Here is a 26,271-nt window from a genome sequence, read left to right on the forward strand (position 1 = left end):
CTGACTGTCGTAGTCATCAATAGAGATCAATCAATAGAGACACTGTATGATGTAAAGACTATTAAAAATAATGCCTCTGGTCACGCACGATCTAGGACAGAAAACTTGCTGCTAATCTTCTTCAAGGGGTCTTCTTCATGGAAATACTATGCATATTACTTAATTTGAATTAATAAAACCATTCTTATTTAAGTTGTCCCACTGAAATCAACACAAACATGTATGTAAGAAGGTTTAATTTATATTAATTTACCCCGAAGTTGATTCCGCTCGTGTTCCATGAATTGGGGTGATAAAATTGATTAAGTTAAAAATAATGCCTCTGGTCACGCACGATCTAGGACAGAAAACTTGCTGCTAATCTTCTTCAAGGGGTCTTCTTCATGGAAATACTATGCATATTACTTAATTTGAATTAATAAAACCATTCTTATTTAAGTTGTCCCACTGAAATCAACACAAACATGTATGTAAGAAGGTTTAATTTATATTAATTTACCCCCGAAGTTGATTCCGCTCGTGTTCCATGAATTGGGGTGATAAAATTGATTAAGAGTTGAATTTCCCTTCACTTTATGAGCTGCATTCAACAGGAAGCTTAGTAAAGCAATAGCGTGCTAGACAAGTGCAAACATATCATGAAAGAGTGTTGGGTTTGCGTTTGTGTACTTCAGTCTTTCATGCATGGCATTGTATGGTATCGCTTCACTTCTGAGCCACAGGCACACACATGCACACATGTTGTTATCTTGGCTTTGCTCGAAACTCTAGTGTGTTTATTCATGAGCTGATAAACCAGCAACAGTGACGCATTCAGCATATCCTGTTAATCAAAGCATAACGGCTGCTGTGGCTTTTAGCACCTAGTTAAAAATCCCATGTATCTGGATTTATGAAGTAGATATTGTGTGATAGAAATGACCCGGATTATTATCCTAAGTGCTTAAATGCGCAATGAAAGGCGATCCGGTGCTGACATCAGATGCAGGTTGCACTGGGACTATTCCTTGTCTGAGGGAGGGAGTTTGGGGCCAGGAAGTGCATAACATCCCAACAGTGCCATTCCTCTTTAGATGTCCTGTTGTGAAGGGAGAGACAGATTACTGGCGATGTCAAAGTGCTGGACATCATTTCTGAAGAGATCATTGTCGTTTTTCCATCTCTAGTCGCCAGAAGATCAAGTCTGGATTGGCTTATTTGGGGTCAATGAATCTTTCCTTTTTTTTTGTACGTAGGACATCCAGGATACTACAAAATTCCTTTTTAAGCGTAATCCATCAAGCTGAAACTTTTTTCGGTGTTCTTCTTTTCACTATTGACCGGTTTTTGATTTAGCATCATGGTACGAATCACGTGCACCATCTCCTTCAGCACAGATGATGAGCCAGTTGGCCGCTCGCGCCAAGGCAGCTTCGACGACCACTACAAGCGTGTGGTGTGGTCAAGAGATGGCGAACATGGCAAGTACCAGGAGGAGGGTGACGATCCGGACGCATACGATGGGACGGAAGACGAAGAAGTGCCCGACATCAGCCTCGCCACGTTTTTTGGTGGCTGCTCCCTCCACGGCGCCAACCACGTCTTTGTGGACAAGAAGTTGAGTGTCCGGCAGGGCTTGTGGACGGTGGTCTTTCTATTGGCGGTCTCCATGTTCCTCATGCAGGTGGTGGACCGTGTCATCTACTACCTGCAGTATGACTACATCACCATGCTGGATGAGCGCAATGCCAGAAACATGACGTTCCCCGCCATCACGCTCTGCAACTACAACTCGTTCCGGCGCTCACAGCTGAGCTACAGCGACCTGCTCTTCATGGGGCCACTGTTGGGATACGAGGACAACATGGCTCCGGGAATCCCTTTGGCGCCGGAGCCCGACAGGCAAGGGTCTCGATTCAGCCTCGCCGAGTTCTTCAATCGCACCCGTCACCGTATGGAGGATATGCTGCTGGAGTGCAAATTCGCTGGGAAGGAGTGCGGGCCGGAACACTGGAGAGAGGTAGGACTGGCGTCCGTATGGACTTGTAGTAAGCAGGAGTCGAGTTTGGGCCCTCCGGCGCTCAATCCATTCTCGGCATGTTATTGTGAGGGCGGCTGACTTTATTTGCAAGAAGATAAATGGACTCGGCGCACTTGAGGCGTCAGAGAAGATTAATAGGTGTTCTCACTGTATCTAACAGGAATCAGAAGCCATTTATTCTTTGTGTTCAGCATTGCAAATGAAAACAGCATTTCAGACCCCCATTATTACCCTTTGACTGCTCGTGATTGATAATTATACGGTGTTGCTTGCTTTTGTGTAACGCATTGGCCTGTTTCAAGGCCACTTGAGGGATCTTATTTCTCTAGACTTGCTGCTGAAGTTTTGACATTGTGGAAATTGGTCTCCGGCAAGTGTTTGCATAGATTTGTCAGATATGATGACAAGATTATTGTGCATTGTTCTTTAGGCTTTGTGGATAGTGTTTTTGTAAGGATAAAATCCTGCTGTTTGCAGCTAGTTTCTTCAGATTTAACTGTTTTAAGCTTACAATAATGTTTTATTTTTAATATTGTATTTTAATAGCCTAAAAATGTTGTTTAATATATTTTTAAATGTACTATTTAATTTTTTTTATTTTCTATTACTTTTTTCATAAAAAGGTCCTAAAAGGTGTATTATTGTGTGGGTTTTCATGCATGAAAATATGCAGCTGCATTATATTTTACTGTAGGAAGGTCCCTTGCAGTGGGATCACCATATTTGGGGCTGCTTGTCATCAAAGCTTTTGCAAACCGCTAATATAAGAAGCGAGTTGTCTGTGCAGAGTATCGCTCCAGTGTTCTTCCCCCAAGAGCAGGTCTGAGTTTGCAGCTAATCCCTTTACGCTGATGAAAAGAGGGCCGCCTGTCCCCATTTTGTTTGTCGTTGTTGCTGATCTCTAGGTTTCTAGCCGGTGAGTCGAGCTCTTATTGAGCTGAGAGAATTATGTGGTGCTTCGCCCGTAAAGGCCAAGAATATATCTGGTAACGCTTACTGAAGAATCGGTTTAGAGCACTTAAGTATATTTAGTCTCCTGCCTGGTAAGTGCATATGGGGTTTTAAACACCACTGGCTGTGCTCTGATAATGGATGTTTATTATCTGATGCCTCCAATGGGATGTATTATCAGCCTACAGATAATATGCCGTATGCACACAAACAAAACATTTGACCACCATAAATGCTGTATTATATAATCCACATTTAGTGGTTCAACTAGTGTATCAGTTCATATCAGCTAGCTGAGTCAGTCAATGCTAGTGTTCTCTGCTAATCTCGACCTCGCCATTAGTGCTTATTTGCTTATCATTCTTGCAACACTAAGAATCTGAGGTCACTCTGTGCGAGTCTCCATCGATTGACAGATATTTAGAAGAGTGCTGGAGCGGGTCGATAGGAGGCGGGCCTGTGCCAAGCAGATGGGCAGCTCATCTTTCCGTCCCGGCGCAGAATTCGAGTCCAACTTCCTCCAGCTCCATTAGACAGGGATCTTTTTTCACCAACAGAGCACAAGCTCACGTTTCGCTCTTCTGCACGCCCAGCCATGCGATCAGCTAACTATTGTTCAATCAGAGAATGGAGTCGGTTATGACTAACAAACGTCTGTGTTTGTGACATTTCAAGATTTTCCTTTCTGCATTATTGCTTATACTTACCCTGAATCGTTTGTGTTCAAGACATGAATGATACCTAGAATAAAGGTTTACACCGAAGACTATAATACGTTATAACTCAGGTTTAATGGTGCTGTATGTAATTCTTTTGACTTTACTAAAGCATAAAAATACACAGTTGTTCACATAATTGCTACAGCCAGTTATTCTACTTTGAAATGTGTGTTCCGTGTCAGTATGTCTGTTTTTGTTTTGGTTTGTGTGATTCCACCCACTGCCAATTTACTCAATAGTGTTTAGACACCCGGGTTGCAAGTTAGTAGAAAACACAGCGTATCGCATCCATGTAAGTCAGCAAACGAACTGGGTCAGAGATTGCAGATTCGACCCAACCTAAAAGCCTCAGTAACCATCTAAAAAACTCTCTGACCAGAGACATTTTAAAATGTGGATACATCAACTCATCAACTTACAGTGCAATGCTCTTCACCTTTCATTGTCAGTTGCACTCATTCCTCTTGCGTGTCCTCAATCTGCCAACTCAAGTATTTTGAATTTGGATTGCAGTACCCATTTCAGCCGCTAGTATTGCCTTTAAAAATCTTTCCAATTCTCTGAAATAGGGAAGACCATACTATAACAATAACGACACAGAAGAACGATATCATTGCGATCACTCTCAGAATGATTTTGTCCAGCTGATGAACGATAAAAAAGCATTGATAGCCAATCAGAATCCACCGGAAAGTTTGCGCACTTAAAACAGCCGATAACATAACTCTAACAATGTGCCCATAAAAAACAATGTTCATTGGTGTGGACGCTAATATAGTTATCATTATAGTTAGGCCTTAAAAGCTGTGCTATCACTTAGCCATTTCCTCAGCAGTCAGATTTAATAGTTTCACCTGACCGATAATTAAACGGGCAAAAATTTGACAGACTTGCGTTGAAGAGACTCAAGCATTATCTAGACCAGAACTGGCTCTTTTTTTGACTAGCAACTACCCGCAACACCTAAATAGCATAGTTTAAGTAGTGTTATTTATTTTATTTTGTCAGACAGTGTCTAAGCATATTATTTTTGGCGAAGAATCAGTGTTATCTAAACTGCTAAATTGGGCAAAAAAAAGACTATTGAGTTCAATACAGTTAATTATAGATGTGGAATCAATAATTGGCTTGTCATTTAAAACTCTTTAAGACAAAGAGTGTGCGGGGTCTATACTTTATCTGATGCTGTATTTGGTATCTTAGAAGTGTGTGCTAGTGTTTAATTTGACCTTGACTGTATAATCTCAACTTGATCTTCATGGTTTATTGGAGGATCGGTGCTGATGACAGCAGCTCATCTAATATTAACAAGGCCAGAAAACACATTTCACACCAGCTTCTCTCCAGCCCTGGCTCCGTTCCTTTTATAACCCTCAGAAACGCTTATGCAGCGCTCTGTGAAATGCTAATTCATTGCACGGCCGTTTAACGATGATGACAGCGATCACACCTGAAGGTTCCAGCATTTGACTGAACGTTTTGTTGGCGTGACTTGTAAAATTCCTCCTTTAAAGACTTCATGAATGAAATAGGACTATTGATAAATTTTTAAAAATTTAATCAAATTAACTGTGATTTCCAGATTAATTGATTGAATTAATGCTATACATTAATATTTCATTTGAAATAATAACAAGCCTTCAAATTATGAAAATAAACACCCTTAGGCCCCGACCACACGGAGACCCATTTAGCTGTACACGCATAAATTTTGTATCGTATAGGCGTTTCGTCCACATGGATCCGGCGTTTTGGGAGAGTGAAACCGATATTTTTTGATGTATGTAACCGATATTCCTAGAGTGGATAAATCTGAAAACGCCGCCCTTGCGTTTTCGTGTGGACAGCGAATCCGTATATTTTCTGAAACGATGACGTCATCAGCCCACGTCTCGCCCCTAGTCAGACACCGCTACGTCACGTAACCGCAACAAAAACATGAACAAACACCGAACGATTGTCTTTTTATTAACTAACATTAACACAGATTAATAAATGTATTGTTCCATGTTCGTTTGTATACCGCGCGCAAGGTTTATGCGCATAGTCCAAGTCTTCTCCGTTTTTAGTGAATCTCTGTGGCAGAATTACAGCGCCACATACTGGTCTGGCATGTATACTACATCGTTTTGTGTCGGTTTCGTGGTTTCGTGTGGACGCAGATATTACTTGAGATGAGGGGGAAAAAAGATCGGATAGGGAAAGGCTTCGTGTGGACGTAGCCTTAGTATTTTTAAGGATGTGTGCAGTTGAAAAACATTTCTAATACATATTTAATGCATAATATTTAGGGGCTGCTAGGGTATTGCCGAGTGTTGCTATGCAGATCTTAGAGTGTCTCTCATGTGGTGCTGTTCTGACGTTCACCCGGGTGTTCGGGGTGGTTGCAAAGAGTGTTGCTGTGCCGTTGCTAGGGTGTTATAGGTGGTTGCTAGGTGTGGGAGAAGTGACATGCCAAAGTTTTATATTTAGGATTACTGTGTGCTCAAATCACTCACTTATGTGAGCAATAGTGATAGCGATGCTTCGGTAAACAGCGCTAATGATCGAGGGAGCTACAAATGACTTTTGTCTGTAATTTTACAGTTTAATGATCATGAGTCTCTTTTAAAGAATTAAGATATTTTTGATGAAATGTGAGAGCTCTCAGACCCTGCATAGACAGCAACGCAACTGTAATGTTCCCAGGTCCAGAAACGTAGTAAGGACATCGGTAAAACAGTCCATGTGACATCAGTGGCTCAACTTCAGTTTTGCGAAGCTACGAGAATACTTTTTGAGCGCAAAGAAAACTAAAATAACAATTGATTTAACAATTCTTCTCCCACTAGTTACATCTTCCGCCATTTTGGAGAGTACCCAAGAACGTAATCGACGTTATCAGCGTTGTTTACGTTTGGGGGAGAAAGTGCGCGCATGAACGTAATCTGTGTTATCAGCGTTGTTTATGCTTAGGGGAAAGCGTGCTTGTGCATTGCGATGCTCTCTAAAATGGCGGAAGATGTAACTTGGGGGAGAACAACTGTTGAAAAAATTATTTGTTTTCTTTGCGCTCAAAAAGTATTCTCGTAGCTGTGTTGTGCCACTGATGTCACATGGACTGTTTTACCGATGTCCTTACTATGTTTCTGGACCTGGGAACATTTATGCAGGGTCTGAGAGCTCTCACATTTAATCAAACATATCTTCATTTGTGTTCCGAAGATGAACGAAGGTCTTACGGGTTTGGAACGACATGAGGGTGAGTAATTAATGACCGAATTTTCATTTTTGGGTGAACTATCCCTTTAATGTGTATTAGAGTTTCTCTGAACGCACCTGATGTCACTGTTGCTGCCTGAACACTAGAGGGCTCCAGAACACAGAGAATTACACTTACTTAACAGACTCTCAGTCCATCGAGTGCTGAACTTCATCACGACAAAGCATGCACAGGCACAACAGGAAGAATCAAGTTTATTTGTTTTATGAATGTAAGCTTGTGCAGCCCAATAAAACGGATTTAAAGCAGCACATTGGCTCAAGGCTGCCACAGAAAAAAACACTTATTGGATGGAGATTGAATTTTGGAAGTTGAGAGCATGTTGAGTCAACAAGAAATGACTCTATTTACTTTCTTAATATTGCTTCTGGTCTAATATAGCCTGATTCCCTACTAATTTTTTTTTTTTTTAATGAAATACATGCTATAGAAATGTGTTGTAATATGTAATATTATAACTCTCTGAAACGACTTTCATTTTCAACTTTTTTATATATGTGTCTAGTTCATGTCCAGTACGCCATGTAAGTTTAATATAAATATTTATATTTTTATATTAAATATATCACGATCCAATCAATTCCTCCTGAACATATCAAGTCATATATATCTTATTAATATCTTGATGCATTCAAAAATACACTATATTATAGAATCACGCCATTTCTTGTTGTCTTTATTGTGACACAACAGACAATAAAAATGAAGACTTTCTTTTTACTGCTCAGTGATTTATAGAAGATTTTGCTCCTTTCAGGTGCTCTTTCTTGGTATTTTCACAAGATATTTGAAAGTTCAAGTGCAACCAAATGTGGTTCAGATGAGTCGAGCTGGCGTACAGTCAGTCTGCAGCACAAAACCAAGCTGCACGAAGTACCTTTCTGCGAGTTTCATGCCCACGCTTTTCTTGTTCAGAATAGTGCTGTGATGAATGCACCTCGGCTTTGTTTACTGCGGTAAAGCCGGAGGTGTGCGGATGATCTCCATCGCCAACGGCAACGCATTGAAAACGCATCATTGTCTTCTCAGGGTCTTGAGCGAGATGTGCTCGATCAGATCTTAGAAAACTGATAAGTATTCATCTCTCAGTGACGGCCCTCCCACGTGTGTGTGCAGACTTTGATTTACTGCGTGTTTTCATACCTGTCTGAGGGAGAGCAGGGATGCCGGATGACTTATTTCAGTGATGGATGTGCCGCATTATCTTCAAGACAATCACCAATTATACACACAGCCTGCTATGACGTCCTTCATGGGTTTGTAAGTGCGTGAGAGTTCTCCAGTGAAAATCAGATGCTTCCAGCTGTTCGTTAGAGATCTTATTCATACCCATATTTCAATTAAGTGTTCATAGGTCATTATTAGTCATTTAAGGCAAGACAATACAGGTGAAAAGTGGAAAAAATTTAAATTTTTGATAATTTTTTATTAGATATCACCATATTTTTCCCAGTTGATTAATCATGTAATGGCAACTGTTTTATATTATAAGTTCTGAAATATTATGTGTAACTATGCAAATGATCCATTATGTAATTAAATATGCCCTAATTTGCATGCATTTTCAGAACCGAAATCTGTACTTTGGATAAAACTAGATTCAAAATTCAAAACTTGTATGATTTTGTTGACACGTTAGAGTTAAAGGTTTTTACAGAGGGGATTTTGAATATCGCTTTTTGTCACTCCTAAAATCAGAAAATACAGCCAGAAAAAAATCGCCATGTTTTAGGAATATATAAACCAGGCGAATGATACATGAACAACCCTTCCGTGAAAATCTAACAAATACAGATGGGAATAAAACTGCAAAGGTCAGTGTATGGAAGTGCTACCGACATATGTATTATAATTGAAATAAACACTTAAATTATTATTTTAGATGGTTTCTTTCCACTAGTGTGAAAGACGACAAGTTAGGGGAGCAAAATAGCCCAAAATAGCCTTAATTGATATTTGAGTGCTGTCTGATGTGTTAAAATATGGGCCAAAATATTGAAAAGCACAAAAATAGGCTCGAAAAGTGAAATGGGGTAAAGAAAGTGATTTGCATTGTATATGAAATCAACAGATGCAAAATAAATAAACTCAAATGTCTATTTTGGGCGTTTTTTTTCATTAGCCTGACGGAAGACATGTTATGGGAGCAAAATAGGCCAAAATGGACCAGAAAAACTGTTTTTTCTTGCTTGTTTATATTCATATACTTGCTTGAGGGGTGTGTTGAAGTTGTTTTCTTATGTTTATTGCGCACAGAAATGGCAAGCAATGATAAAAATTGCACGATTTATTTTTTTTTCTGAGATCTCAGTGCTTAAGCTTATATGAGTCGACTGGGAAACTTGTTTGAAAGGAACCAGAATGATGTAATTCACTTGAGGATGAACTAGTCATTTGACAAAGTTTATTGATTTTATAGACGTTTTAGCATTATTTTGAGACATTTTTGCAGGTTCTTATGAGTAGTAAAGAAACTTGATTCTGTTTGTCTCTGAAATAACTGGTACTTGTCACTTTTTCATAGAAATTTAGCACATATTTGTTCCAATTTAGCCTTTTAGGAATTACTGTATCGTTTATTAGGGTATGCATGTATGTGTTTGTTTTTTATTTATTTAATGTACAGTGTTTTTTTTTTTATTGTAATTTTTTTTTCCATATGGTATGTTTGTTCATTGTCATTTTGTTTACTTTGTTGTATTTGGGTGTTTTCACGCCTAGTTCATTTGAGGCGTCCAAAGCTCGGATATGTGAACAAACCAAGTGATCTCAGGCCCCTCTGAAAGGACCCAAAAGCGAACTGTGAGGAGTTTAAGTGAACTAGGTTTGGTTCTTTTAAAACGAACTATATGTGAAAACACCTTTTTACTCTTTGAAGGGCCTTGAAGAACTATATACATTTTATATTTTATTAATAAATTATAAATAGTTGTTTTTCATCATTTCACGACATTCAGTTTATTTAAGTTAAAGCCTTACTCATTAATAGGGATGCCACAATTCTCAATATATTATTAAACTGTTTGGTACGACATTCACTGTTCAATACTCGATTGTGAATGTTTTGCGTGTAAAGAATTTCCGTGCGTTTTATTTCTCTCAGAGTTGGCTCTGTTTGTTTGTGTCCGTGAGTCTACGCGCTGAGATGAGCAGATGCCTCCCTGCTTATAACATTCATTTGACAAAGCAACAGGTGCCAGACATCTTCCCTTGTAATGAGAAGCGTTTCTAAACCTGTCATCCAACAAAAGAGAACATTATCATTTCTACTCCACAACATCAGTCAAATGTTTGAAATAGCTTCCTTTTGTAATTTGATGTGGCTTCTTATCACAGAATGAGGCAGGAAATATATTCTATACTGTAAAAAAGCCTATGTCGATTAGCAATGGATTAAAAATATTCATAATTATTATGAAAATACCCGAGATGCCTTGAGATATATGTCGCAGTTTATTGTCTTAATGTTTCATCATTTAAAATCTTTTTATTCAGCTACAGCGATAGCTGGATGCTTTTATCCCATAGTTTTGTCCATATTAGGGATTTCCTAGAGCTCATGAGTTTTATTGCTTCTGTGATGCATATGTGGAGTTTCTGTGCGAGGGCGCCCTCCAGCTTCCTGTATGAATGAAACAGACATTACATAGTGCTCAATAATACCCACTCCATCCTATGTTGGGTAAAAAGAGGAAAAGTAATCCTTCACTCAGTGTAGCAGACATTCTAAAGGAGGGGAAAAAAAGTTTTCAGTAAAATGCTGGAGTGAAATTAAATTCAAAGGGCTGTTGGCTAGAAGTGAACAGGATCAGTGAGAGAAGTGATTCAGATATGAGGTCAAGCAGGTGTTGAAATCTATCAGCCACACACATACACACACACACACAAGTGTGTGTTTCCTGCAGGGTGAAGTCGACACGTCCTGCCTCATTACTCTTGCTCTGTATGTGTCTGACAAGTGCTGTTATCTGCTTTCCCTCCACACACACACACACACACACACACTCACACACACAAACAAACAGACTGAGGTGTACCTGAAGCCGTATTAATAGACCTTGGACAGATTGTCCATGATGTAGACAGGTGGAAAGAGAAGTATAGCTTCCTAAATGTGTGTGTTTGTTTAAGTATATATATATATATATATAGGTTCAATGTTATTTATATAAAATATACTTTCTCAGGGATTAATGTTCCGTCGCTACGACGGATTTCCGTCAGTTCATAAAGAGTCACTTGCTTCAATCCTGAATTCAGCCGTTCGAACGAATCAATTGAATGAATGATTCAGTGATCAAATCAGTGACTTACAGTGATTTAGTTTAATTTTTAGCGTATAATTTCAATATTTAAATCATATGTCTGTATTCAAAATTGTATATATATAACATTAATCGCCGCATGAATTTAATTGCACTCATGCTACCTCTGAGCCTCATTAAACATCTGAAAATGTACCTACAAGCCACTTTTGTGTTCTTCTGTGCCACCTCCTGTAGTACAAATTAATTTATTAATACTAATTTCATATGATTGGTAACTTATTTTTCTTATTCTACTTCTTCTTATATTGCAGGGTTAAAGCAAAAAAAAATATATATATCCTTTGACTGAACATTTTTCTTCGACCAAACCCCATTCCTCAGCCATACCTGTCACACACCCAGTTTAAGAGCCGTTTTTTCTTCTTCTTGTAATTAGGAGCGCTTGTCCTCCTAATTAAAAAATGTAGGAGCACCTTCAGATCAATAACAAAAAATTCTGATCAAAAATTTGCCTTCCTAATACGAGCTGACATTTGACTCCTTAAAGTGACTTACAGGAGTATTTTCTTTTTACCTTTGTAATGGCATCATTTTCATCTGTCAAATTCAAAAAATTACGTTTATAATCTTTAAAAAAAAAAAAATATTTAAAACAATATGTAGAATAAGACAAGTTACCAATCATATGAAATTAGTATTAATCATTTAATTTGTACTACAGAGGTGGCACAGAAGAACAAAAAAGTGGCTTGTAGGTAAATTTTCAGACGTTTAATGAGGCTCAGAGGTAGCATGAGTGCAATTAAATTCATAAATTCATGTGGAGATTAATGTTTTAAATATAAAATTTTGAATACAGAAATATGATTTAAATAACTGAAATTATACGCTAAAAATTCAACTAAATCACCAGCAGGTGGCGGCAAGTCACTGATTTTATCACTGAATCATTCATTCAATTGATTCGTTCGAATGGCTGAATCATTCAGGATTGCAGCAAGTGACTCTTTATGAACTGACGGAAATCCGTCGTAGAGACGGAACATTAATCCCTGCTTTCTTGTTTTTCTCTTTTGATTTTAGGAGAAATATGAGCCAGCCAGGTTCTTGACAGAATTTGTGGGATACACCCATCAACACAAACCATCTGAACTGATTTAGGTAGCTATACAATTGAAATACACTTTCTAAAAACAATACATTTCTTTCATACCCCTTTCATTTTGAATCGTAGTTTATCAAGTTTTCCACCAAAATATGATCCTTAGACCCTAAAGGAGAAATGATGCATGTAGTGATCTATAGTGATATTGTGAAATATTATTACAATTTAAAAGAACAGTTTCCTATTTTAATATATTTTCAAATGTAATTTATTCCTGTGATTAATTTTCAGCATCATTACACCCTTAGTGTCTAAGGATCATAGTTTGGTAGAAAACTTAATAAATAAATGAAATAAATAAAATAAAAATTTGAAAGTGTATTTAAATTGTAAATTCTAAGACCTGATGAGAAATCAGAAATGTGCTTAATTGCCATTAAAATAATTGTAGTCTTGGTGCAAAATATCTTAATATTTTTTGGTTTTGGTGGTGAAGTAGGACCTAGAAACATGAATTCATTCAACATATTTTAAATCTGTATCTGTAAAGCTGATCTGTGTCCTTGTGAGCAACAACAGTGAACGATCCGCTTTTAATATGATCTTTCGTGTTGAATTGAATGAGTTTAAAGCTTGTTTAAGGCTTGACGTTATTTGACATTACAACGTCTATATTCATCCATTGTGAATCCTATAAAGCGACGTCTACAAAACCACCCCATTTAGTCATTCATTTTTAATGAAACATGTTTTTTTTTTTTTTTACTTCTAAACTTCAGCTTCATTTCTATTAGTGTTCGCCTCACTGTAACAGAGGTTGAACCTGAACACCCTTCAGTGTGACTTTGGAAATGAATCAGGCCCCATAATATATAGCCTTCATTCAAATACAATTTTGAGATCAAACAAACTTAAATAACTCCTCATGTGGCAGAAGTGAAGACGGCAGAAATTGCTGATGTTCACACGGTCACCTGAGGTGAAAAACTCTAAAAATAAAATTGAATTCAAATGTAAGTGTGGCACCGACAGAGATTATTGCATCTGGGGGCAAGACTTTGATGTCCCGCTGTTCTGAAAAACTGACAACACAGACTGCTGGGAATTCTGACCTGTAGCGAGGTTGACGGAGACGTGCGTGTAAGAAGCCGCTGTTTATCTTTAAGAGGCTCTCAGGGAATTCCGGGAGAATGACAGTGCTATTTATTGCGGAGATTGTTTCTGGAGATGTTTCCATACTCATACGTGAGCGTTTGTGAGTTATTGTTACTCGTTTGTTTACGGTTGGTCATGTGGCGGCTGACCCCTGCGGATGGGTTCAGTTCAAGCCGTCTGAGAGTCATTCATCAGAAGCAGCTCACTTACCCACAGACTTGGCCAGTGATGCTTTCTCCTTGTTTCTCTCTCGCTCTGGCTGTTTCAAAACGAGTTTCTGGGGATCGTATATATATGCATCCCAAATGTTTGGTTCCTTTTAGAATGTTAGATTGCTTCAAAACTTAGTGAGATACTTTGATATTTCACTCACCATAATTGTCTTAACCTAGTTAGGCACCATTGTGCAGTTTTTATTCTCTTTTATAGAATATGAACATTCTGCCTTTCAATTCAAATGTTTTGAACATTCATTTCGTTCAGATATTTTTTCTAATGGTTTAAGCATTTCAAACGATTTTTCTCTGAAGTCATACAGCGCTGTGAAAAGGTTTTTGCCCCCTTCCTGTTTTTATAATTTTTTGCATATTTGTCACACTTAAAAGATTTGGTTCTATTGAAGTGATTTCTTGATTCAACAGGTCCGACAGTAATCAGGCCTGGGTGTGGCTAGTGAAATTTAACTCCGCTTTCTAAAATAATGTGGTTAATTGCAGTTCTTTCATGATTTAACAGGAGGGGGCAATTAATTTTTCACGTAGGGCCACGTAGGTTTGGACAGCTTTTTTCCCTTAATAAATGAAATCATCATTTAAAAACTGCATTTTGTATTTACTTGCATTATCTTTGTGTAATATAAAAATTTGTTTGATGATCTGAATCTTTTAAGTGTGACAAATATGCAAAAAATTAAAAAAACAGGAAGGGGGCAAAAACCTTTTCACAGCACTGTATGATCAGTTTCCCTCAATTAGAAAATGTTCAGTGTCTCAGATTTTGCATTCTTGAATCTAATCATTTGATTTGGAATCTCCCGATCTTCAACATTCATTCTTTTCTTCAGCTGTTTTGAATGTTCTTTTCTCTGAATTCAGCCGTTTGATCATGTTCTGTTGATTAGAACATTTTCGAGCGCTTTTCAATTTGAGCATTAACTGAAAATGTATCTCGATTTGAGTGTTTGAACATAATTCTCTTGAATCTATTCATTTGAATGTCTATCTCCTGATTCAAACATCTTGAACCTTGTTTTTTCTTGTTGTTCTTATTGTGCTTTTGAAGGTTTTCTCTATTCAAACGTCTCCTGATTTGAATGTTTTGAACGTTCTTCTAAAATTTTGAATGTTCACTCTCCCGATTCAAATGTTTGATTCCCCGATTCCTGAGTTGGAATACTTTGATCATTATTTCTCTAGAATATTCTCTTGAATCAAATGTCACAGCCATTCTTTCCCCTGATTAAATAAACGTACATATGAAGCACACTTTTTTTTAGGTTTCCTGATAAATGTTACATTGTTATGTTACAGTCTCAATCATATTTTCAGTTTCTGGCTTTGCTCATGATTTATTCTGTCCTCTCATTCACTGCTGCATTGTCTATTATTTTATTTCTTTTTGTTCATTCTCTTTCTCCTCTCGTTCACCATTCTTTCCGTAACTGAAGCTCGTCTGTCATCATCAGAACTGAATTGTCTCTTTTATCGCATGTGAGAGTCATCTCCGTCCACAGCTGCAGAGTCTCCGCAGAGGACACTTGGCATTATATAGATATAGGCAGCTTTCCAGATCACTACAGCATACACTAGTGGGGTACTGAGGACTGGATTTAGTATGCAAAATGTTAAGAGCGGTATGGTCAAACCAGCTGTGATACTAGTTTACAGTGTTTGGCTGAATCTGTTATTTAAATCGAATTTGCATGGTTAATTTGTAAACGGGATCTCTTTAAAATCTCAATTATTTCTCATAGACAACATTGTAAGTTCATTAAAATTATTCTTACAATATATAATAACGAATAAATAGAGTTTAGGATGAGATTTCAAAGATATCTGAAATTGGGATCAGATTTGCCAAATATCCAATCAAAATTCAATATGAACTCAATTTCTCATCAAACTCTGTATTCTTACAGTATGACAATATTGACTCATTTGTGTCCATTTGTTAGGAATTAAAGATTGAAGTCAGTGAAAAACAAACTTGAACAGACTCCATTGTGGGATGGAAAATGTAAGTAGCGTTTCAAAAGCCAAAGAAATCAAACTTCATCCAATTTAATTTCCTTCAAGGAATACAGCGTCTTTCATTTAGGCAAAAAGTGCTTTCTGTTTTGCCTTTGTTCACCGTGAAATAAACCACTCTAGACCCCATCAAGGCTATTTTGGGCTGCAAACGATTTTCCCCATAAAATGCGATCTCAGTTGTGGCTCTGTCATGGTTTTGCTCTTCAAGTCTCTTCCTAAACCCGCTTGCCATGTGCTAGAGTTCACTCAGCTGACAGATTAGTGGCAGATTGGTATTACTTTGAACACAATTTCTGCTTTATAGGTTTTTAACATATGTTCAGAATTGTACTGACAGACCTTCTCTTGTTGTTTTCAGTGTTAAAATACCTTTTTTTTTGTATCCCAGTGTAATGTTGTGTAAAGAATGCAACTCTTTTGGGTCATTTGGCTGCCTTTCGTCCATTAAAGGTTCTCTTTGGACCTTAGAGCACTGATCCGTTTATACACCATTGAAAGCATTTCTTTTTATTTGAGGCCAAAAGGAGATGTCTCACTCTTTCCTACAAAATAGCAGTGCATGTCCGTTTAAGAGGCTGCGAATATAGGAAAATATTTAGACACTTGCATCAACCCTTTTAGATATTTTTAAATCCTCACCATTATGATGAAATATTTTTAGCCCCTTTCAGCATCAAAAAGAATACATCATTGCTCTGCAGCAGCAAACCACGTAGAGCTATTTTCCGAAAAAAAAACAAAAAACAGCTTGAATTCATCTGGGTTCGTAGTAAATTGGTTTTGCCGAATACTAATTTGCGTCTTGATTTGGGTGTTGCTGTAGCTCAGCGTGTGATTGTCCCCACAGCGGAGCCGCATCCTCTTTGATGAAGATGCTTGTAAAAAGCGTCTGTGACTGTTGAACATGTGGGTGTGCAGTCACTGTGGTCCCATGCCAACTTCACACACCTCCAAAATATGAAAAGATTGAAAAATCATTGCTATTCCTTCTGCCTGCAAGAGCCCTGAAAGCAACAAAAATATTTTTGTTCATCACGGAATACAGCGTCTTTCATTTAGGCAAAAAGTGCTTTCTGTTTTGCCTTTGTTCACCGTGAAATAAACCACTCTAGACCCCATCAAGGCTATTTTGGGCTGCAAACGATTTTCCCCATAAAATGCGATCTCAGTTGTGGCTCTGTCATGGTTTTGCTCTTCAAGTCTCTTCCTAAACCCGCTTGCCATGTGCTAGAGTTCACTCAGCTGACAGATTAGTGGCAGATTGGTATTACTTTGAACACAATTTCTGCTTTATAGGTTTTTAACATATGTTCAGAATTGTACTGACAGACCTTCTCTTGTTGTTTTCAGTGTTAAAATACCTTTTTTTTGTATCCCAGTGTAATGTTGTGTAAAGAATGCAACTCTTTTGGGTCATTTGGCTGCCTTTCGTCCATTAAAGGTTCTCTTTGGACCTTAGAGCACTGATCCGTTTATACACCATTGAAAGCATTTCTTTTTATTTGAGGCCAAAAGGAGATGTCTCACTCTTTCCTACAAAATAGCAGTGCATGTCCGTTTAAGAGGCTGCGAATATAGGAAAATATTTAGACACTCGCATCAACCCTTTTAGATATTTTTAAATCCTCACCATTATGATGAAATATTTTTAGCCCCTTTCAGCATCAAAAAGAATACATCATTGCTCTGCAGCAGCAAACCACGTAGAGCTATTTTCCGAAAAAAAAACAAAAAACAGCTTGAATTCATCTGGGTTCGTAGTAAATTGGTTTTGCCGAATACTAATTTGCGTCTTGATTTGGGTGTTGCTGTAGCTCAGCGTGTGATTGTCCCCACAGCGGAGCCGCATCCTCTTTGATGAAGATGCTTGTAAAAAGCGTCTGTGACTGTTGAACATGTGGGTGTGCAGTCACTGTGGTCCCATGCCAACTTCACACACCTCCAAAATATGAAAAGATTGAAAAATCATTGCTATTCCTTCTGCCTGCAAGAGCCCTGAAAGCAACAAAAATATTTTTGTTCATCACAATTTTCCCCGTTTTTAAAAACATAATCCTGATTTTTAAATAAATAGAATTTTCAATTATAAAATATAATGCAAATATTTAAAGGGGTGGTTCACTGTGTTTTTTCTAGGCTTGATTGTGTTTATGGTGTGCAGTTTAACATGTGTTAATGCTTCGTTTAAAAAAAAGAAAACGCATTATTTTTCACATAATTTACCTTTATTCCACACCGCTCTGTCCCTTCTCTGAGAAACGCGCTGATCATTTCCTGCTTTTATGAGGCCCCGCCCTCAGAAATAGGCGATGGGCTCTGATTGGTTAGCTAGCCCAGTGTGTTATGATTAGCTAAACCGTCTCTAGTGCGCAACTGAACGTCCCGCCCCTCTCCTCAGCGGCATGTGCTCCGGTTGTATTGTAAACAATGGCGTCGTCTATATTGCTTATCAGTTTGAGCTCGATTGAGAAGCAGAGGATATTATTGAAGAGGATCGTGCAGAACCTGTGCAAGCACGGCTTTTAATGGTAGGCCTATGTTTTTTGTTTGTTGTTGTCTCATACTTTTAGATACGCTGGTATTTGTTAGTTTTTAATATTCGGATTTATCCTGATTAAAGCTTTAATACAGTACGGCAACTGCATGCACGTCCATGTTTAATGCTTCTCATAGCTATGTGAAAATAAGTGTATAATTGGAACAGTTCATTGCTGGAGCTGAGCTGAATGAGAGAGAGAGAGCAGAGCGTGTGCAGAGCAGGGGGACGCGAGGAACAATGTTAAGAACCGCTGCTTTAGAACATTTATTTTTAAACTTGTGAATCCATTAGAATTGTTAGAAGACAGAATCGTGATTCATATATGAACAGATTTTCACGTGCACCTCTAGTTTTCTCTTCCTCTTCTCTAAAGCAGCGCAGGCCTCGCCCCCTTTGCTGCCTTTTCCAGAGGGCAGGGTTTATCTGGGTTTGTTATGTCACGAACCCGGGAAGTAACTTGTTGTAGTCCCTACCAGCCGTTTTTGTAGTCTGCCAGAATTTTAAAAGACAAAATCTCTGTTTGCATTGAACTTTCAGCTTCGTAACTTTGCAGATATTGTTTATGCTCAAACAGCAACATTACACACTAACTAACGTTAAAAAAATGAAATCGCAATCAACCACCCCTTTAATAAAAATTTGTATGCATGCAAGTTAAAAAAATACAAATATATTTTAGATAGATCTTTAATTAATGCTTGCTATATGTGCCAGACCAAATTTTCTACTCCTTCCCAAGACATGTAATTTGTGCACCACTAGGGTTAAAATAGCTTTCGAGAAACCTATAGCTATACATTATGATCCATTCCCTCTCTGAAAATAACTTTTTAATTGTTTTGTGAGCCTCAACGTCTCTTTAAAAATTAAACAGCTCTTCTTGGCACGTATTTGATGTGACTTTAAAGGGGTCATATGATGCTGCTAAAAAGAACATTATTTTGTGTATTTGGTGTAATGAAATGTGTTTATGCAGTTTAAGGTTAAAAAAAAACATTATTTTCCACAAACTGTACATTGTTTCTCCTCTATGCCCCGCCTTTCTGAAACACGTCGATTTTTACAAACCTAATCGTTCTAAAAAAGCGAGGTGTGCTGTGATTGGCCAGCTATCCAGTGCGTTGTGATTGGCCGAATACCTCAAGCGTGTGACGGAAATGTTACGCCCCTCACCATATTGTGATGCCCTGTCCGGCCGGAGCGATGATTCAAAAACATTAAAACCCATTATAAACGAGGCATTCGTTGCATCCAGTGGGGACATAATTATGGATTATAATGACTTATACTGTCTTTTTACGCGTTGCGTTGCATAGCGCCGCGCAAACATAAAACTATGTCTGCATTTGTGATCGGAGAAATGACAAACAACAAGCGCTACTCTACACTGCCCAAAAAAACTCGCTTTAAATATATAAAAACTCTTTAAATATAAAAAACGTACTTACAGTCTGTGAGTCAGACCAGCCCGCATTGTAGTCTACTCTCCCAGGATCAGGAAACGGTCCTCCATAAAATGCGCTGCACACATCTGAAAATTTGGGTTGAAGTGTTCTGGAACAGTGTTGTAAATACAACTTAACCACTGATTTCTAGTCGTGTCCATTTTTGGAAGGCCAAACAAAGTAGTTTCGCTTTCACAACAAAACACAGCGTCACACACGGTGGCCTACAGTGAGCAGAAGCCGGGGGCTAGCGTGAGGAACGGCCAGAGGGTTAGAGTGAGCAGAGGTGGCTGGCTTGAGAACGGCGCGGCCGGCGATTTCGACGAAGAAGCGTCCGGAAGGACATGTGACGACCCCAGGCTGGACTCCGCTTCGTCCACGGTGAAAGCCGATCCGGTGATCCACAGCGCAAAGTTGTAGTATTTCCTCAGCAACCAGCACGGATCAGCTCTAGGCATGACGAAGCAGATATCGTCCTCTTTTGGAAAACCAAACAAAGTAGTTTCGCTTTCACTACGAAGCACAGTGCATTCACAACATGGTGGCGGCAACAACAAAACTACAGCGAGAATAAAAGTTACGCCTTCTTTCTTTGCGTGAACATTTGGGAGGTGTTATGCAAATCTTTCCACATAACGACATAGATATGTGGGGGCGTGTTAGAACGACCCGTTTTAGGTAGGTGTGGCTGACTCTTAACTTTTATAAAGAATATCTCTTTGGATTTGAGACTTTAGTCTTTGTAACTTTACAGATCTTCTTTATGCACCAAGAGCTCCAAAGAGAAAGGAAAAATTGAAATCGCATCATATGACCCCTTTAAAAATTAAATGTCAAATGTGAATCGTAACACATCTGCTGTAATATATTTGAGACATTCATAGCTCCTTGCATATATTTTTTTCTTGGTAAAACAAATGAAAGGACGATGACGAGGACACACAATGCTTGAATGTCCACAGAACCACCCACCAGCATTTGCCTCAGATAAGGCCGAACACATCCGGGTGTGTACAGGTTTATTTTGGCACAGCATTCTGGTCAATACTGTCCTCTGTTATGTACACATTTGGTCAAGAGCCTTTATGAGGCATCTTTGAGCCTGCCAGTGAAAAAAGGGCTTATTGACTTTGAATACATTGTTAAGGGAAGTGGGCCATGACCTGCGGGCACCATGCCCACTTTCCCTGCCTGAGCTTAAGAACATGCCCACTAAGAGTCTAACAAGGATGGAGGGTGTAATTATTTGTCTGAATGATACATTGTAAAACCGGCAATTACAAACTGAACCTTATTTTGATGTAAAAAAGCACCATAGTAGTGTGAATGTGCTGATGTCAACATGAGTGTTCTTGTGATAGATGCTATTTTTGATGATTGGTTGCTGCTGGCATAAAAAACAGACTCACTGTATTCACAAAGAACTCATTTAGAGAAAAAAATGGCCTGCTGCCATTTCAGAAATTGAATGCATGTTTGTTTTCAGAATGACCTAATGCAAAATACGAATCGAAATATATACACTGAACAAAATTATAAACGCAACACTTTTGTTTTTGCCCCCATTTTTCATGAGCTGAACTCAAAGACCTAAGACTTTTTCTATGTACACAAAAGGCCTATTTCTCTCAAATATTGTTCACAAATCTGTCTTTATTTCACATATTTATAAAAAAAAAAACGTTTGTTAACAGTATGATGCATAAGCTAAATTTAGATATACATTTGGCAATATTTTAATATGGGTTATTGCACCTAAAATAAATCACTAAAATAGTTTATTGCGGTTTATTTCTTACAGCAAGACGTCAAATAAAATAGGGGAAACATGTAATTTAACCACTGCAATAAGAAAGTTCAGTGGAGTAACATGCAGCAGAGGATCAGCGCGCTCACAAAGGAACAGAACTGAGCGCGCGCGCGCAGAGGGATGAAGCTCGCGCTGAGCGTTTCCAACACACGCCAGTGAATTACTCTGACTGAATTTATGAAAATTGAACTTCAAAGTGCACAACAGATTGACAGTATGACACAAAACCGCACAAGTGCTTGACGCGAAGACAATGTGGCGGGGTGTGCGTTACGCGGCTGTATTTCGCTTCCCTGAGAGGAAATCTGGATCTGGAGAAATAATATTTTACCGTCCTCATTTACTACAGCGCTGTACTTCAACCAGTTTGGATGAATCCGCAGATTTGTTCCCCGCGTAAAACGCTTCAGGAACAGAACCGCGCGATGTTTATTCATTTTGGGGAGCTTTGGAGCGTTTAACGGGAGGTAAAACGGCGCGCGTCAGAGGAATCAGACCGACTCCAAAATGTGCCCAGGCGACGCCGCATCGAAACAACGCACTGAAGGCTCACTAAAGGAAGCTGGAAAGCTTTTCCTGAAGCACACGACCTTCCACGGACTGAGACACGTCTTTCTCAGCGGCTCGTACCCGCGCAGGGTCGCGTGGCTGCTGGCGTTTCTAACGGCGTTAGCGCTGCTTTTCACTTGGTCCTCCAACCGGGTCCGATACCTGCTCTCGTCGCCGGTGTACACCAAGGCGCATATGGCTTACGCGAAACGCCTCGTATTTCCCTCCGTGACGATTTGCAACCAGAACATCTTGCTGCCGCGTCGTATGAAGAAACCGGACATATTTAGCGCGGGACGGTGGCTCGGACTCTTCGGGAAAAACTGGCAGGTGTCCCCCGCGGTTCGAGAGGCGCTCGGTGACGGAACTAATAATGAGCCTCCCTGGTCACCGTTAGCTCGCATACTGGACTTCAACCACTTTCTCCCCCCTCCTCGGGACTCTCAGCCCTCCATGAGGCAGTTATTGGACCGTCTGGGGCATCAGCTTGAGGAGATGTTGCTTTATTGTCGATTTCAAGGGCAGCTGTGCGGACCGCGCAACTTTAGCACCGTAAGTTTGTGCGCATTTAACTTCACGATAACAAACGATGCTAGAAGTGTTGTAGTGGAATCGTTATAGTAAACGAGAGGACAAATTCTCTCTTGCACTACTAGTTGCGCTTTGTTTGCTTTAGCATACTGCCATACTACTCGTACTATTTCTGCAGTGTGCATTGTGTCTGCTGTGGCACCATGCAAATTTGAACGCTTTTATCTAATTTAATGCAGACTTTAAAAGTAGGGGCATTTGTATGCAGATACTGCGTGGAAAACAATATCCCACAATGCACTGCTTCTTGACCTTCCATTTCCAGTATGACTAATTAATTGCAAGCAATTTCAGTTGCAGTTTTACTGTCTCTTTTTAATTTATTTTTTTTGACCTGAATGTTGTACAGTATATACTGCATATTGACTACTACTTTTTTTAAACAAGTGAAACCGTTGTCATTATTCCACAAATACTCTTATTATTGTTGCAGTATATAGCATGTTTACTTTGCACAGTATGTGACATTTCTATTTGTCCAAAATGTGCAGTATGCAAGAGCAGGCTGTATGGAATAATGGAACCCACGATGTAATGCACACAGACTTTAAAAGTAGGGGCATTTGTATGCAGATACTGCGTGGAAAACAATATCCCACAATGCACTGCTTCTTGACCTTCCATTTCCAGTATGACTAATTAATTGCAAGCAATTTCAGTTGCAGTTTTACTGTCTCTTTTTAATTTATTTTTTTGACCTGAATGTTGTACAGTATATACTGCATATTGACTACTACTTTTTTTAAACAAGTGAAACCGTTGTCATTATTCCACAAATACTCTTATTATTGTTGCAGTATATAGCATGTTTACTTTGCACAGTATGTGACATTTCTATTTGTCCAAAATGTGCAGTATGCAAGAGCAGGCTGTATGGAATAATGGAACCCACGATGTAATGCACTTGACCTTTTAACTTCCGGTGACAAATGAGCAGGAAAGCTCTATTGACTGCATTTTAAACATCTCAATGATTTGATCAGACTGTCAGATTCAAAATTAAAAATAGCTATTGTGAAATAAATTAACACACTGTTTACTTTCTTTTTTTTAAAACCACTTGCTGGATTATCCATGCAAAATAAAAAGGTAGTGCGGCATTTCTTATTGTTTTTGCAGTGAAAATATACCACAGACAACATTCTTCTAACATTATGACTTTTCTGACTCCGAGAGCCATTGTAGGGCTCCAGACTAACATTTGAGGGCACCAGTGCCATTAAGCTCTACAGAAGGTGGCACCAGCACCTGACAGTAAAGCACTCACATGTACATCTCGGAGATGTCTATTTGAAGTCTGCGTTTACATATGCAAGATGTATTTTTAGAGTGTTTGCTCATCTGCAATACGTCTCTAAGACGTTTCCAGTCAGATGTCAAATAGACATGTATTAGAATGCATTCTGAGACATTTATCAGATTACATAGCAGATGTTTCCCAGATCTTTAGCAGACGTCTTACAGGTGTACTTGTGCTGTCTGGGTAGCTGAGATGCAGATAAAAGCAACTTTTATTACTGTCTTTCATAATGTCTAAATATAATTTAATAAATACAAAAAAAAGGAAGTGGAAATGGCTAATAAGCCTATAAGTACTTCTCTGCGGCCATCTACTAGTGGTAATTTAATGTCTTTTTTATTTTTAAATAAGTGTTTGCTTTCCTACATTATGAAACTTTTAGTTTTATAAATGGGGCAACCTATGAAGGATGAACAAATAATGTCATCACATTAAAAATAACTTTCAAATTCGGTAATACTTAAAGCTTTGAAGTGCTGGGAAAGGTTGTGTGAAGCATTTAAAAACACTTGAAAACATTGGACCATTTCTGCCACAAGTTGTTCCTGTAGTTTTACTGTTCAATCCATGGTGAATGGTGGTGATTTGTGTTTGATGAACAATGTTTTTCCTGGTTTCCACATAAGTGGCGTTTGTTCTGATATCTGTAGCTTTAACAGAATTCTGCGGCGAATTCGACTGCTTTCTTCACTGTATCTCCCAGCTCTGTGTATAACGGTGTCGAGATCGCGATCAGATAAACCGAGCAGATAAACGGTCTGCGCTGTGTAGCCCAAACGAATATTGTGGATTAGTTCCGCTTTCGGTTCGTTTGTCCAATGTAGCTCTTGTAAATCGGTCAATGCAAGGCTGTTTATTCCATTTTTGGAACCTTTCTTTGACTGAATGTGCATTGCGATGACGTCACAGGACACTTCTAAGCCCAAAATCTGCGGCAATTACGAAAGTTTGCGAAAAGTTTGCGATAAATTGAGAGATCGCAGAATCGCAAAATCCTGGAGGGACTGAATAATATTTATCATTGCACTCTCTATCCTGCTACTGCACTGTATTCAATAAATCACATGGTAGAGTTTTATTCCATACATGGCCTTAGTCCTGACCCCATTTATCTAGATGACTGCTTGACTTTAAGGTCGCTTTTTGTAATTATATTTATGTCAGTAAACAAACACAATGGCGCTTTAATGTCATGTTGAACACATTCAGCAATGTGACTCCTGGGATATTGTACTTGATATATTGCATCACGAGTCACTTAGCATTCCAAGAGCCTTATCTGCAATCTCCTCGTGTCCAGGTCTCACGTAATTTAGCTAAATGTATGCACTGCGTTGCATTTGCCCTAGAAATTATGAGCCGTCATTTTGTCGAGGGCAATGCCCTGTGAATATCTTTATTCTTCATTCTGCATAATAATGGCATTGCCTAGTATGTGACTATAGAAGACAAATGACGAGGCACCATCAAGGAGTGTATTGGGGAAATTAAGACTGGATTTATGTGACTCGTTTCATTTTAACACTTCGTCTTGCATATTTTTTGGGGGAAATTGCTGGTGTTGAGAATGAATCATTTGGCTGCTGGACTTGAAGCACTTTGACTTGATTTGGAGTTCAGCATCAATGCAGCTACTGTGGTAGAAGGTCACTTTCCCTGTGGGCTTGTTTCTATTTAGTCAATACACACACCCTGCTTTAAACATCTACCATGTAGACACCCAACTTTTGTTTTGTAATTCCACTTTTTCTATCCCCCGTTCACACATGAGCAGAGTCACTTTGTCTAATTCGATTACAGCAACTCTTCATAAATAGAAAGAAGCTAAGTCAGTCTCAGGGGTCTATACAGAGATGCTTTCATTTAAATTGCGACTATCTTGTACTATCAGCACACTGGAGTCTGAGATTGAAGCGTCAGTCGAGCTTGAAGTAAACTAATTATCCTAACCCAGTTCTCAACCACTCTTCTTTTCTTCTCTCTGTAAAGGAAAAATGTATTTTTTTAACAGTACGGCGCTCTGTTTAAGTGAACGCTATTGGTACGAAAGGGTTGTAGTTGAGTTTGATGGATTTTGAGTATTTTAGGTTAGTACCGTCATCATGACACTTACTTGACAAAAAGAACTGAAAAAGTTATGGAAATTCATCGGTTAAAAGGAATAAATATGTTTATTATTGTATACATGTTATACTTCACATATACATTATATATAAATAATTATTTAATATGATTTTTTTCTCCCTTTATTGATGTATCTAGCTTGAGATGAAGCATGGCTTGGAAACTTTTAATTATTACATAGTCC

The 26,271-nt window shown here is 38.6% G+C and overlaps 1 protein-coding gene across 3 annotated transcripts in view; it reads left to right on the forward strand.

Moving 5' to 3' along the window:
- The window catches only part of LOC107566432 (acid-sensing ion channel 1), a 168,444-nt gene that overhangs the window by 118,370 nt on the left and 23,803 nt on the right, over positions 1-26,271 (forward strand). For 2 of the 3 annotated variants that reach the window (XM_016251892.1, XM_016251894.1), the window contains exon 1: positions 21,631-22,624. The exons of the other annotated variant lie outside the window; for it this stretch is intronic. In XM_016251892.1, coding sequence (XP_016107378.1) covers positions 22,031-22,624 — 594 coding nt within the window. In that variant the 5' untranslated portion in view covers positions 21,631-22,030. Of the gene's footprint in view, positions 1-21,630; positions 22,625-26,271 lie in introns of those variants that run through there. 3 annotated transcript variants of the gene reach the window in all.

The sequence above is a fragment of the Sinocyclocheilus grahami genome, unplaced genomic scaffold, assembly GCF_001515645.1.
Source record: "Sinocyclocheilus grahami isolate Dianchi unplaced genomic scaffold, SAMN03320097.WGS_v1.1 scaffold1075.1, whole genome shotgun sequence".
Lineage (NCBI taxonomy): Eukaryota > Metazoa > Chordata > Actinopteri > Cypriniformes > Cyprinidae > Sinocyclocheilus > Sinocyclocheilus grahami.